This window comes from Oryza glaberrima, chromosome 8 (genome assembly GCF_000147395.1).
Source record: "Oryza glaberrima chromosome 8, OglaRS2, whole genome shotgun sequence".
Classification (NCBI taxonomy): domain Eukaryota; kingdom Viridiplantae; phylum Streptophyta; class Magnoliopsida; order Poales; family Poaceae; genus Oryza; species Oryza glaberrima.
The window spans coordinates 24,053,498-24,067,948 of record NC_068333.1 but is presented as its reverse complement, the minus strand read 5'-3'; the positions used below and the strand labels follow the sequence as shown (position 1 = coordinate 24,067,948).

The window sequence follows — 14,451 nt, the reverse complement described above, 5'->3', positions numbered from 1 at the left end:
CATTTTTGATAGTGCAAAGATTAATAACACATGTTAAATCTAAGAGCAAATTTCTGAAAATATAAGATAAGTACAAAGAGCATTACCAAAGCATCGTAACATTGAACTGCTTGTTTGGGCCCTTGACCTTTGTGACGCTTTGGGCTTAGGGCGTACCCGTGCGTGCTTTGGGCTTTAGGCCGAAAGCCTTGTGGCCCAAACAGGAACAGAATCATAGCTACCTCTAACCTAATAATAATGTCCTTCACTCCATCTTCATACATTCAGTTCTTTCATATATGTGTGTAATGTAATAATCACAACTTCACAAGGACCTCAAGTTTCGTATCTGCTGTAACCAGTTAGCTATATATGGATGGGTTGCATGAAGTTTTATGCTAATAGTAGAAAGCTATATACTATACAGTAGTACATGCCAATATGGGCCTAGTTCTGACGATGAACTTTTTTTTTTTGAAAGGAAAGCTCTGATGATGAACATAATTAACGTTTATTCAGAATCAGTGGAGTCAAATTCAGGAGGCTAAAGTCTCGTTGTTAGTGAATGTTATTTTTATTTGTTAGAGCAGGTTTAATAGTGGAGCTAGTAAGCACCGGCGCCAATTTATATCCACGTCATTTAGAGTATCTTCACAGAATCATTTTTTTATGTGTGTGTGTGAGGACCGCCAGGTTTACTCCCATTGGACCATACTGGAATAATGACATGCAGCCGTGTAAAAATCAACAGAGATTAGAGCAAGTTTAATAGTATAGCCAACTACTAACTCCAATTCATCTATAGCCAATCTAATAGCTCATTCGTACAATAGATATATACTACACTATTAATACCCGGTCCCACCTGTCATACACACACTATGTCTTGGAGTCCGTGCTACAGCTGGCTATAAATTTGTAGCCCGCTACTCTTCTCTCTCATCATTTATCTCCTTAAAATATATTTGCAGCTGGCTTATAGCACTACCCTAGGCGCTTGCGCTTGGCCGGCTCTCATGCAAGCGCCGGCTACCTTCTCTCTCCAGGACTCTCTCTCTTCCATGTAGATGTAGGTTGGCTATTAGCCAGTTATTGTACCCGCTCTTAAGCTGGAAGACTGGAATAAGACGCATACAAACCATATCACTCCAGGTGACAGATGGCTTTGGTCACGGAGGTTCATAGCCAGTGCTGCTTATTACTTAGTCTACAGTGTAATTTTGTCTAGTTTCCCCTCATCGATCTTGTATTCATTCAGCTTGGACTATTGGACATTAGTTTCCAGAAATGCAGAGTATATTTAGTTAGTCTTAGACATGACTGTCACTGTCTTTTGGGATGAGCATTTTTTAGAGTTTGTTAACCATTTAGTTGGTGCACACACTACTAGCAAAGTATTTCAACTAGTCGCGGTTAGTCGTATACTAGTCGTAAAGTCAGTCAAGTCACACGACTAGAGGGCCACGACTTGACCAAAAAGCAAGTTGTGCAATTAGTCTTGGTTATTCATAAAGTCGGTCATAGATTAGTCGTGATTAGTTATAGCAAATCATAATTTCACCATGCTAATTGTCTTGTTGTGTTTAGTACTTTAGTTTTATGTCTTGAACTTATTATCTTGCTGGCTACTCCATTGTCCATAGTTTGTAATACTATATATAGTGCTTAGTATAGTATAATGGTAGTAGAGACTAGAACTGGGACTTGGGCCGTGCTTTCTCGGGCTAGCCCACGGCACGATGGCCCAGCACGAGGGAAAGCACGACACGGCTATGGGCCAAGCCGGCACGGCCCGTAGTTGGGCCGTGCCTGGGCCAAAGTTGAGGCACGCGCTGGGCGGGGCCAGCCCAGCACGAAAAAAAGGCCCGAAGGCTGGCCCAGCACGAAAAAGGCCCGAAGGCCGGCCCAACACGAAAAAGGCCCGAAGGCCAGCCCGAGCTCTAGCCAAGCCGAGTGCCTGAGGAGTCAGGAGCGCGTGCAATTCGGGACTTCCGCGAGGAGATCAGGAGGCAGGAGCGCCGAGCCGCTGAGCATGCATGCGTGGTCAGACTTTAGCCGACGCGTTCATATATGGGCTGCGACCGCGAGGAGTCGCGTTCAGCCGGCGGCCGCGCTGAATACTGATCAGTAACTGATGAGCCGTGCTTTCAATCTTTCAGAATTCAGAGAGCTGTGCATGCATGGAAAGCATGATTTTCTTGGCTAATTAATTCTGGGATCACTTACCATTAGCGATTAGTATCGTGTATATCCACTATTAGTCAATGAAATTTTTGTTCGTGGTTTTTAAACTTTTTAAATGGCTAATGACCCGCGTCCTTGTTCACTGCAACGGTGCATGCATGGAATTATGGAAAGCATGTAACGCAGCAGGCGACGGCGGCGACTCTCGGTGTCGACGGCTGGCGCGGGCAGCGCAGCAGGAAGCAGGCGGCGGCGGCGCGACGCGGCCGTGCGGACCCCGGCAAAAACCCTAGGCACGGCACGGCTCCTCCTCAGGTAATCCTAGGCCGTGCTTGGGCTGACACGGCCCGAAGAGGCCCGACATGTCTTTGGGCCATGCTTGGGCCTTATCTTCTCCACCTTGGCCTGGCACGACCCGGCACGGCCCGTTCTAGCACGAAGCACAACGGGCCGGGCCGTGCTAGCCCAGCATGGCCCAAGTCCTAGCTCTAGTAGAGACTATATAACACATCTCATGTTTTCGTATGAGCAAGTTGTGGATTTAGTTCATTAACAAGGAGAAGTAATACAACATTGATATCATGTGTCAGCTGCACTAATGACCAATGTCCCTGGCTCCCTATGAAGTTGTATCTCTCACGTCAACACTTAAGCTACATTAGAAATACTTCCTCCATCCCATAATATAACGTGTGCACGTATTTCAATATTCAACCTTTAAATCATTTGACCAACACTTAATATAATATGAAATGAATTTTATTTGTTAAAAATTATATCATTAGATTGTGATTTAAATTTACTTTCATATAATCTTGTTGCTACAAACTTTATTGTATATGAGAAATTATAAGCTAAAAATTAGTTTTGAAGACCGTGCCAACTTTGACCATGCTTTATATTACGGGATAGAGGGAGTATATAAGAACAATTTATGATACTTGATCCTTCGTGAACTGCAAGATCTTCTGTAAGATCTTCGTGAACTCATTTTGAGGATATCGTACTATTAATTATGTATAAAGTTGTGTGTTAGTTTTTTTTTTTTGGGGGGGGGGGCATGTGCCCCTTGCCATACAATTAGGTAGTAGACATTTTGATTAGGCAATCTGAAACAATTAATTTCCTTGGTTTTAATTAGTAGGTTACTAAGTGGTAATAGTTATTGATATGCATGTGGTCATATGGTAATTTGGTTTACACGACATCTTGGTCGTTTTCATCCATTAAAAGAATGTTCCTCCTATATACCCGGAAATCTTAGTATATTACGAGCACCTCGTGTGACACGTCTATAACCACACACTGATATGAAATCTGAAACATCAATATGTCTCAATGAGTTCATGACTAATCATATCTTGATTTATGTTAGTAGATATCTCATTGTTTATAACTAGAAGATTTAGATTTAATATGGTGTTTGGACTTATAAGAGTTTTATGAATGTAATTAGCATATGTGAAGATTGAAAATAGACAATTAGGAACATTAGAACACCCTACAAGTGCATCTGGCCCCTAAGTGGGTTTTGAGTGATTAACGAAATGTAATTAGAGATCTGATTGTTTCATGAAGTAAAAGTGCATTGTCATAGTCCCGAAAAGTTTTTGAGATGAAAAAAACCTCCACCGGCATTTAAATTTTTGCAACTTTTAAGATGTGGCAATTAAGGATTTGTCACTCACAATTTATGACATGTGGGTCCTCGTGTGTCTATGACATGTGGCTCCAGTGACAAATCCTTAATTGCCACTTGTAAGAGTGGCAAATTGTTAAATATCTCACGCAATTGTGGATCTCTATGATGTGGAAAACAGAGTCATAGGATTATCATACTATTAAGAGAGGTTCTTAATCTTAGCCAAAGTTCGTATCATGTGCTCAATTCCAATCCTTTGATATTTATCGAGAGACATTAGGCACCGCACTCACAAGGGAAAATGAGTGATTTTCTTAAGTTTCGTCGGAGCGTGTCTGGTCAAAATGTTTGGAATCTATGTTCAAAACATGCCGTCTCACACTTCTATGTTTTTCCTACCCTGCGTTTCAAAAAGACCTTACTATGTGAGATTGATACTTGAGCTGATAACGAATGATTCATATATAATGTCAATCACTTTATATTGCAATGTAGATTGGGTTGAATGCATGTGGTACACAATGACATTGTAGCTCTAGAGCTTAAGCATCAATGCTATGCTTGCAAATTAAACCAAACATCAGTAAACAGAATCAGAAACCTGAACACAAGCAAACCAAATCATGAAATCATGATCACTGCGCCGTACTTGGCGACGAACGCGGCAATGTTGGCGTCGGAGCTGCCAGTTAAGTGTAATATAAGCTATGTAATGTTGATGAGTCCAACCAACCTTTCCACAACTGAATCTTGCAAGGGAGTCTGGTAACTGGCATTTCCCAAGATGACAGACAAAACTATCATTTATTCATTTTGACAAACGATTTCAAATTCGACACTCAGATGACACGGAAAATTCAGGAATTCTCAGCTGTTAAAGCTAGCTCAGAGTATTATGTACCAGTAGCACAATATGTACTACCTCCGGCCCCAAATATATATTTGTCCAGATTCATAGCTAAATCTTGTTATATTTTAGGACAAAGGGAGTATCATTCGGGAACATGCATGGAAAAAAGGGGTAACAGAGGGTGCAGACACACACAAATTTTTTCAGTTGTTTGATGGTTTGCTCGTTTAATATTCATCAATGAAATTTGATGTACAAGGGGTGTGTCACTGATAAGTGATCTTATTAGCATAACGTGTTTAACTCTAACATGAGTAATTCTCAGTAATCTGTCTATGAAATCCAAATGGTTCAGAGAAGGAACCATTGCAAAACAAATCATAAAAAACACATGTAAGTTTGACACCATCTTGTATATCCAGCAAGGAAATAAGACTATTCTCATCCTGAACTCTGCTGGTCTCAGTTTTGACCTTTGCCAACAACTCAGGAAAATGGGAAACGTTGAGCACAGTAGCAGGTACCTCAAGAGCACAATTACTGATTATACTGCATGACCTTGCTGGAATTGACGGTTTCTGCACCATGTTCTGAGACACAGATGATGCATTTACCCAAAGGTATACCGTGTTTCTACCATGTAAATGAAGGCAAAACATAGGTGGGATAGGAGCCATGCTTGCGGCACAATGAATCGATGGTGTCCTCTCCAGCGATTTCTCCAATCTCATTGAGTCCAAGTTCAGTTGCATGAATCCCTCCAGTAATGAATGCAGAAGCGACTCTAGATGCGTTTGCACCTTTGATGTCGTGGTGCAGTGAATCACCTACTGTGATACATTCATGAGGATTAACCCCTGCCAGGGACATTGCTGATGTATAGATCACCTGAGAAAGCAATATCAGATTAGCACTTAGGCAACCGAACTAGATATGTTACCGATAGATGTTAAAATTCATGAAGGATAATCACAGAAAAAAACTGAAAGTTATTCAAGAGAAAAATAATTACACATGGTTACAACTATAGGTTATCAAACTTGTGGCTCATCATAACACATGACTGACATTTCAACATGTTGAAGTAGCTGAACCATTCAGTAATATATATAAAAAAATACATGTCCTATACCTTATCAGGCTTCCCCATCCATTTCACCTCACCACCAAGACTCTCATATTTGGCTGCCAGAGTGCCTAAAAGGACAGATTGGCCATTTATGTTATATTACAACAAATGGTTGACATAGTGAAAAGCAGTATAGCTGTAGTTACAGTATGACTAAACTGATCCATGCATCAGGGGAAAATGATTGTTATTAGGTATCTGCTAAATTATCAGAATATCATGAAATATGAAACAAAGTAACATACCAGGCATGACTCGCAGATCTCGTGCTTCAACAGTAACATAATCAGGGTTAGCTACTACCATTGGCAGTCGCTTTTCTAGGCATAGCATTAGAACCTGCTCAAGCTCCTCAAGACTTTTGGGAAGTGGATCCCCTGAAGGTAGACCCAGGGCCTCAGTACCATGGGCTAATATAAACTCTGCCTCTTCGACATTGCTCACGACTTGCAAACCAAGGCCCTAATAGGAGAAAGTAAACTGATTTCATAAAGTCCATTTTGAATGCAAATACTATCAATAATAATTGTAAAATATTTTTTATCTCTTGTTTGTCATTGTCAATATTAATTCTTCAAATATGTTGATCTGCCTTACTATTGGATTGCAAGTTTGCAATTGCAACATAGCCCGAACAAATTCTAATGCTAAATTGCTAATACTGCTTGAAAGAGAGAAATAGGAAGAGAGATGTAACAGGAACAACAAACCTCCAGAGAAATTGCGCCTCGATTACCCCATGTCAGATGGACGCACTTTCTTCCAAGAGCTGCAAACCAAGGATCATCTCTCCTATAGATTATTTCGAAATTCAGTGTAAGCTACACCAAGTTACCTCATATAAACATATCACTGTAAGGAGTAATCTCCAACTAAGCGAAATAAAGAACTCTACTTAGTATCAGAAACATTGTTTGCTTAGTGTAATATGGTAAGGTAACTTTAATTCTGATCATAATATGCATTGCACCCCACATTCCTCAAGGGGGCTCCACTGAAACCTATGTCAGCAGAAGATATCAACAGCAAGAAGCTCACTTCTGAAGGTACTGATGTGTGAGTTCCCCGCTAGTAATGGCCCCGAGGAAACAGGATGGGTCAAAACCAAGGCTCTCTAGCTTCTCCATGGTTACAGACGACCTCCTCGACGAATTGCTAATGATTACCATCTTCGCCCCTTTCTCAGCGAGCTTCTCCACTGCAACAGCCAAAATGAACCTAAATCAGTGCATTGCATCAACGAAGGGGAAAATATAAACTGAACAATATACAGTCTGTATACCAACATACACGCGAGAACGGCACCAGGGTAAGGCTTCTTCCCATCGTGAAGAACACCAAACTGATCGAGGAACCACGCCTGCAAGCCAGCCAAATGCAGATATAAACGAACGAGCAGCAGTGGTAGTGGCAAATGCTACGCGCAGAGGAATAAATTTCTAGTCGAAATTTCCCCCCGTTCCCTATCCAGAACTGAATCGACCGCGTGATTCAGTTCCAGAACTGGGAATCCCACGAATAATCAATGGCCTACTGATTGAGCAAAAGCAGCAGTAATTCCGCGCAAAGCTGCTTACTTAATGGTGGTGGGGGCTATTACCTTGAAGCGGCCGGACTCCGCCAGTGCCCGGATCCCGGCCAGCCTCTCGAACGCCGGCGCCGATGCCGCGGAGGCCATCCACCCCCACCGCCGCCGCCGCCGCCGCCCGAAGCCCAGCAGGGAGGAGGGAGGGAAGGGGAGAGAGGAGAGTGGGTAGAAGTCCGAAATGGGTGAGGTTCGTTGCCTTTGGTGACCTGTGGGAGACACGTAGTACTGTATTACATACTGTTAATTCAGAGGTTTAAAATTTAAGCAAATTTTACATTGAGCCACATGTTTCTCTGGGAAAAATAGAGTACGCAATGAACCATTTTCATTAGAATGTATCCAAAACCTTCACATCTCGAACCGCTTGGTCAGACACATAATCATCCACAAGTTTCAGTAATGTGAAACATTTTCGTCGCAAATTCACAATATACTGTAACCTTCACATCTCAAGTCACTTGGTCAGAGAATAGAAGTTCTCAGCAGCTAGTTTCGGCACAACACTTGAAAGCTAAGAACAAGAAGGCAGGTTTGAAAACAGATTATGCTATTTCATAATCTGATCCCAAACATTCAGGTACGCTTTCAGAAATAAAGGTACAATCGGCTAGGCTATTACAAAGCTAACAAGGTAATGGATTCATCCCTTGCACACAAATGGCGATTTGGGGCATGTTCTGCATTAATTTAACTTATCAATTAATTCGTTGATTTTATCTTCACGGTCTCCCAAATCACCACCAATCCACCATCCTTGTAGGGTTTCTTCTCCATCTGTAACCTCCTTCTTGACACTTGAGCTTGAAGGGCATGAGGAAGTTTGAAGCTTGTCTGAAGTGTGGACCGACTGTTGCGATTTCATGCTCATCTTCCAAACATATGATGCCATGTTCTCCTAGAGCCTGTTTTCAGTGAAGTACAGATGGTGATGTTACAGTGTACATTACCAAACCATGAGAAACAGCTAGAAGTATCTTCTTTACTCCACCAAAAAAAGGGAAACCAAATATCCTTTTTTTTGTTTTCCTTTGGAGACAGAAACTGCATCTTTATGTCTGGGAAGTTACAAATGATCGAGACGGTTATCAATGCAAAAATTTAAGCATAACCCACTATGATTTTTATACTTGTGGCAGGACACCAAAAATTGCTCTACCGAACAGGTGACAATGAAGATGATCCTAAATGAAGTCCTGGTAGCATTTTAAATTTGAGCTCTTGAATCCAACAAAAATATTAATTGAGATTAGAGAATCAGATTTCAGACATTGTTACACCTAGTGATTTTTATTTTTATTAATTTTTTTTTTGTAAACTAGACCTTCAAAATAAGTCCACGCAAAAAAAAAAAAAAAAACTGAGAGCTATGTGTTATTGAAAGTTCCAAATTTCCATGGTTAACATAAATTTTTAGAAGGTGCAACAAAAGAAATACCTTCTTAAATAGATCACTGCTGGTAAGCCAACTTTAATTCTGATCATAATCGATAACCATCTTCGCCCCTTTCCCACTGCAACAACCAAAATATAACTCAACCAGTGCATCGCATCAGAGAAGGGGGAAAAAAAGTAAACTGAACACTAGTGCAACAACCAAATATAACTTAATCAGTGCATTGAGTCAGATGTAGAACAAAATAAGAGAAATGGATATATAAGTTAGAGAATATAATTATATACAGTGTGTACCAAGATACATACATGCAAGGATGGCACCAGGTAAGGCATATTCCCATGGTGAAGAACACCAATCTGGTCGAGGAACCACGCCTGCAAGCCAGACAAATGCAGCTTTAATCAAACGAGCAGAAGAAGTGCTAGTGGTAAATGCTAGTACTACGCGCTGGGTGGGAAATCAACTTTCCCCGTAAATTTTCTAGCCGAAATTTCCCCCAAATAATTCCATATCCACCCCTGAATCGACCGCGTGATTCGCAGTTACCATAACTAGGAAACGCACGAGTAATCAATGGTTAGGGGAATAATCACAAGCACAAGCGCAACTGAATGAGCAAAACGAGTAGTAATCCGCGCAGGTCGGCGGTTGCTAACTTGATGGATAGGTGAGGGGGAAAAGAGGGGGCATACCTTGAAGCGGGCGGAGTCGGCGAGTGCTCGGATCCCCGTCAGCCTCTCGAACACCGGCGCCATCCACCCCGCCGCCTCCTCCGCCGCCTGAAGCCCTGAACACCGCGGCGGAGGAGGGAAGCAAGGACAGAGCGGGGCGAGTCCGCGAGAGGTGAGATTCGTTGGTGACTTGTGAGGGGCAAGGCAGTGAAGGGACGGGACAAAAAACTCCAAACTATACCAGCGAATGCATCAGAAAGTTGAGAACAGCAGCAATGGCCTAATGTTTGACAAATTTAAGTCACTTCTGGATGAAATATTTGGCAAATGACGAATCAGTGAATCATGCCGCGTACTTTCTGTCGTTGACTCAGTTTAACATGCGGTGCCAAGCCGAAATACTCTCCACCCTCTTGGAAGCGTCTTACCAAAAATGGGCAGTCACGTATAATCAGGGATTTCAGGGCCGGGAGACGTCGAACGAGACCCTCAGGGAACTTCTCTATCGGTAAACAGTTAAAAATCTCCAATTCCTCAAGAGCTGTGAAGCCATTCATCCCATCGGGCAGCATCTCCAGCATATCCATGCAATACGTAGTAAGCGATCTGAGTCTGGGCAGATTTCCCAGGTGCGAAGGCAGTGCCACTAAACTTCGGCAATGTGAAACTTCCAAATTCACAAGTGACGTCGGCATCTTGGGTATGTCCAGTAAATTGTCACAATGCGATACTTCAAACCTCTCTAGTTGGGGCAGCGGAAGGGCTTCATCCGATAATCTGCACTTCCCCTCCAACTTGCCACATGCACGAAAAGACAGATGTCGAAGGCAAATCAAGCAACGGAGCTCCTCCATTGGCCACTGCACAAGATCATCACAACCATGGACAGTCAAATCCTTCACAAAAGCAAAGCACTCCCAGAGCCCAAGATGCACTTTTGACAAACTGCACGTTGCGAGAACGAAGACTGCCATCATTTGCTTGTGTCCTGTGATTATACGGCGGCAGTTTGGTGCAAGCTGAGACGTTGGTGCAACATTAACGTTGCAATCCCTGCGGAAGATGGCAGGCCGCTTGCAGATTGGTGGATCGCGACAAGACGGCGTTTTCAGAACACGTATAGGACGGATTTCGATAGTCTGTTCATGCTAATTTGTTGGCTTATCTGGAAAGAGCGAAATACAAGGATCTTTCAACACATCGCCAAGTCGGTTGACTGGCTAGCGGGTGACATCAACGAGGAAATCGCAATTTGGAGGGCAGTAGGGATTTTTTCCCAGGCTAGCGAGTAATCCCGATTAGAGGCGGGACTTGCCCCATTTTTTCCTTTTCTTTCCGGGCTTGAGTTTGCTTGAGACCGGCGCGACATCCTTCATGTCGTTGTAATTAAAACTTTATTTCCCCCAATCTTAATGAAATTGGCCAGCCTACCTTTGGCCGTCCCGGCAAAAAACAAACTGCACGTTGCTAAGAAGCAGTTAGAACCACGCAGAGTCAAGCTCCGTAGGGCTTCGAAGGGTCTACGGCTTTTCTTGTCTTCTAGAGGCACCATCATGTTCGCTGGTGAGCTAACATCTAAGCTCACGGGAGAAGCCCAACAAGGGTCCAAAGGCATCCTCATAGAGTCAATATCACCTGCTTTGTAATAAAGGTCAGACAATGATGTGAGATGTGAAAGTGAGAAAATTGAGAGGCTGTAACACCCCAGAGCCTCCAGCCTTTTGAGAGCCGGGCTTTCCGGAACACTTGAAATTTTCATGCAACTCTTCAATTCTAGGCTTTCAAGCTCCGGGAAAATGATCACATCATTATTCTCCCCCTCACTGTTTTCTGCCCACCTCTCCAAGTTCGGTAAAACAAATAATATCAACTCCTTCAACTTTGGAAATAACTGCACTGGGGTGTTCCCATCAATGTTCTTACATAATGAGATCAAACTAGTCATATAAGACAAGGACAAATACTCAAGAGAGGCTGATAGCCACACTGTTGGAATGTCCTTACATCTTGGACATCGTTCAATAATGAGCCTTTTTAAGCACCGGAACATTTGAGGGTCTCTCATCCACACTGAGGCTTTACTTCCACCATAACCATATAAATCCAAAATTTTAAGCTTGCTGTGAGGTTTAAGAGATTCCAACATTTCTTCCTCATTATTGTCTTTGTCTCCAGGCATGTAGGATGACATGCAGCCCCAAAATAATTGTAATATACTCAGCTCTTGTTTCTGATGGAGATTGGCTTCTTTCGCGTTTGATGTACTCTTTATTTTTCTCAAATTGTACAGCCCCAACATATTGGTAAGGTATCTCAACTGTTTGAGCTCCTCAATTCCCCTGCCAGCATCGGTGTCCACGACAAACGTTGTTAGTGTCAGTAGATTGTTCAGTAGACTAAAATTTGGGGGCATCCGTTTTAATCTATCGCATCCCAACAGATAAAGGTGGTTGAGTTTCCTTAGATTTGCCATGCCTTCAGGTAAACATTCTAGATAGCTGCAGCCATTGAGCCTCAGTGATTGTAAGTTATACAATGCACATATTGAATCTGGCAGTCTATGTATATTAGACCTAGAAAGGTCAAGATATCGTAAGTGTTTCGTATTTATGAGATGGCTAGTGATAATAGAAGAATCGTACCTACAGTGACACCACAGTCCTCTCAACGACCTCAGTTTTAACCTTTCTAAGAAAAATGACCTCAGTTCCAACACTTCAAGACCCCTGTATAATGGTAATTCCATCAACAAAGTGCGGAGAGATGTTGTACCTTTGAATGATCCACTGATTTGTTTTAATTCACCTTCTGATATTTGCACATGCCAAACATCTTCAGATGGTGCTTTCTGTTGAATCAGTTCTTCTATAGTTGCACATTCACTTGAAACGTCTTTTGCTAAGTCATGCATTAAATCATGCATTTTACATACAACAAAGTCATAATCTAAGCTTCTGAATAATATTGTTTTAACATCTTGAAGAAATGACCTCCAAACCAACTCACTGAAAACAAACTCGCCTTTTTGTGACAACTCAATTGTGCCCTCTTCTTGAATAAAACCATTTGCTATCCATAGTTGGATCAACATGTCCTTCTCCATCTCATAGTCCTTGCAGAAAATTGCACAGAAGGTGAAGCATTGTTTCATTTCAGATGGCAAGTGTTTGTAGCTCAATTTTAGTATTGATAAGATTTCGTCTTTTCCTTTGACACTATCACCAATATTACTTCTTGCGATGGCTTCCCATTCCTTGACTTGGTGTTTGGAACTCATTAGACCGCCCATCGTCTTCAGAGCAAGCGGCAGCCCCTTGCATTTATGTACAATACATTTGCCAATGGTGACCAAATCTTCTTGCTCTTGTACGTCTCTACCAAACGCTCTCTTCGAGAACAATTCCCATGATTCATCTTCACTTAGACATGCTGGCTTATAGGGTTGAAGGGTTTCCATTATAGATGCCACCCGCCGATTGCGAGTTGTGATGACTATGATGCTCCCTAGACCCCCGACAGAATTCAGAAGTGGCCTTAGGTGTTCATTCCACTTGTTGTCGTCCTCATTCCATACATCATCAAGAACAAGTAGAAACCTTTTCCTGTCAATGACTCCTTCAAGTCGCCTTCGCAACAACTCAATTGAGTCAGGTAGGTCACATTTTCTATTTGTAGCCAACTCAATGATAGATTTCACAATAGAAATAGGTTCAAAGTTCTCCGAAACACAGTGCCACATCTTCAGTTGGAAATGTTTCTGGACAATCGGATCGTTGTACACCATCTTCGCAAGCGTTGTCTTGCCCAAACCGCCCATCCCCACGATGGGGAGAACCTGGAAATTCTGTTGATCATGCTGATCCAGCATCAGTTTAACCAACACCTCCTTGTCATGCTCTCGCCCAAATATGTCTGCTGACTCGTCCAGCCCCGAGTGTGTTAGCCGATAAGGAAGCTGTGGCGCCTCTGCGTGCTCCATCAGGCTAAACTTGTTCATCTCTTCAACCAGATCGTTGATCTTCTTGAGGACATCGCCCAGCTTCCTACTCATGGTAACACGGAACAGGAGTGGGCTGTGCGGCGTGAAGTAGCCGAGTACCTTGCGGGTGGTGGAGTCGCCGATCTTGACCTCGCGGCGCAGAGCCTCGTACTCGAAGTCGTCGAGGACGTCGTCGGCCTCGTAGGCGACAGCCTTGAGGTCCTTCATCCAGCGCTTGACGGCGGGGTTGGTCTCGCTTAGGGGTGTAAGTGGCTAACCAGTGAAACCCACTTATAGGCTAAAATAAGCCGCGAGCCCGCTTATTTTGACCTATTAGTAGGTTCGCGGCTGACCCATTTACACCCTTAGTCTCGCTCTTCGCCTCGGCATCGGCCAGCTTGCACTGGACGGCCAGAAGCTGGCGCTCCAGCTTGCAGCGGTAGCCGTCGACGCCGCACACGCGCGTGACGCTCTGGACGAGCGCGTTCGCCGCCTTGCCAGCCACCCCGCGCACCACCGGGAAGCGATTCCGCCATGTTGCGTTCTCAGCTGCAAAGCACGGTGGAATGAATGAAGATGAAAGGCAAAGCATGAAGCGCTCTGGGCACTCTGGTCCGTAATTCAAGTGGGCATGTTTGGCCCGTATGAGTATAATATGGAGAAAATTTACAACTTGACTTACTTTTGCGTCCTTCTCAAAAAAAAAAAAAGACTAACTTTTGCGTAGTGCATTCATGTCGTGGAATCCACCAGTTTGGTTGGCAGTTTCGTTGAAATCTCCTCGGCCCTCGCCGTCTTTTCTTATCAGCAAAAACATACTTTGCTGAAACAAACTGGCACGGCAGTCGGCAAATCCTGGGCTTCGAATATGATCCTGTTGAGACGAATGCATCAGAATTCAGAATAGCAAAGGCCAAATTTTGACAAAGTCTGGATGAAATATTTGCTAAACATACTTCCAACGAACAAATCCCAAACAAACATGACGAATTCTCCCAAAAAAAAACAGAGCACGAAACCAACCATTTCCATG

The 14,451-nt window shown here is 43.1% G+C and overlaps 2 protein-coding genes across 2 annotated transcripts; both read right to left on the bottom strand.

Moving 5' to 3' along the window:
• Positions 1-4,808: 4,808 nt before the first annotated feature.
• On the bottom strand, positions 4,809-7,592 carry LOC127781901 (uncharacterized). Its single transcript, XM_052308966.1, has 7 exons — positions 7,385-7,592; positions 7,075-7,144; positions 6,823-6,982; positions 6,495-6,576; positions 6,030-6,246; positions 5,788-5,852; positions 4,809-5,543 (listed from the first exon to the last, which is right to left on the bottom strand). Exons 1-7 carry the CDS (start codon positions 7,460-7,462, stop codon positions 5,289-5,291), a joined length of 927 nt encoding a protein of 308 aa, XP_052164926.1. The 5' UTR covers positions 7,463-7,592; the 3' UTR covers positions 4,809-5,288.
• Positions 7,593-8,806: 1,214 nt separating this feature from the next.
• Positions 8,807-14,450, bottom strand: LOC127783147 (putative disease resistance protein RGA1). Its single transcript, XM_052310389.1, has 6 exons — positions 14,442-14,450; positions 14,136-14,292; positions 13,780-13,967; positions 9,461-13,691; positions 9,074-9,142; positions 8,807-8,883 (listed from the first exon to the last, which is right to left on the bottom strand). Exons 1-4 carry the CDS (start codon positions 14,448-14,450, stop codon positions 10,812-10,814), a joined length of 3,234 nt encoding a protein of 1,077 aa, XP_052166349.1. The 3' UTR covers positions 8,807-8,883; positions 9,074-9,142; positions 9,461-10,811.
• Position 14,451: the final 1 nt, after the last annotated feature.

What these genes read in the sequence shown, in the direction of transcription:
- LOC127781901 (XM_052308966.1), bottom strand. Translation starts at nt 7,462, where the DNA reads ATGGCCTCCGCGGCATCGGCGCCGGCGTTCGAGAGGCTGGCCGGGATC. An exon ending in CCCTGGTGCCGTTCTCGCGT is followed by an intron (nt 6,983 to 7,074) that starts GTATGTTGGTAT and finishes TGGCTGTTGCAG; the next exon opens with TGGAGAAGCTCGCTGAGAAA. An exon ending in GAGGCGCAATTTCTCTGGAG is followed by an intron (nt 6,247 to 6,494) that starts GTTTGTTGTTCC and finishes TTCTCCTATTAG; the next exon opens with GGCCTTGGTTTGCAAGTCGT.
- LOC127783147 (XM_052310389.1), bottom strand. An exon ending in CATGAATGCACTACGCAAAA is followed by an intron (nt 13,968 to 14,135) that starts GTTAGTCTTTTT and finishes CGTGCTTTGCAG; the next exon opens with CTGAGAACGCAACATGGCGG. An exon ending in CGAAGAGCGAGACTAAGGGT is followed by an intron (nt 13,692 to 13,779) that starts GTAAATGGGTCA and finishes TTCACTGGTTAG; the next exon opens with CCACTTACACCCCTAAGCGA.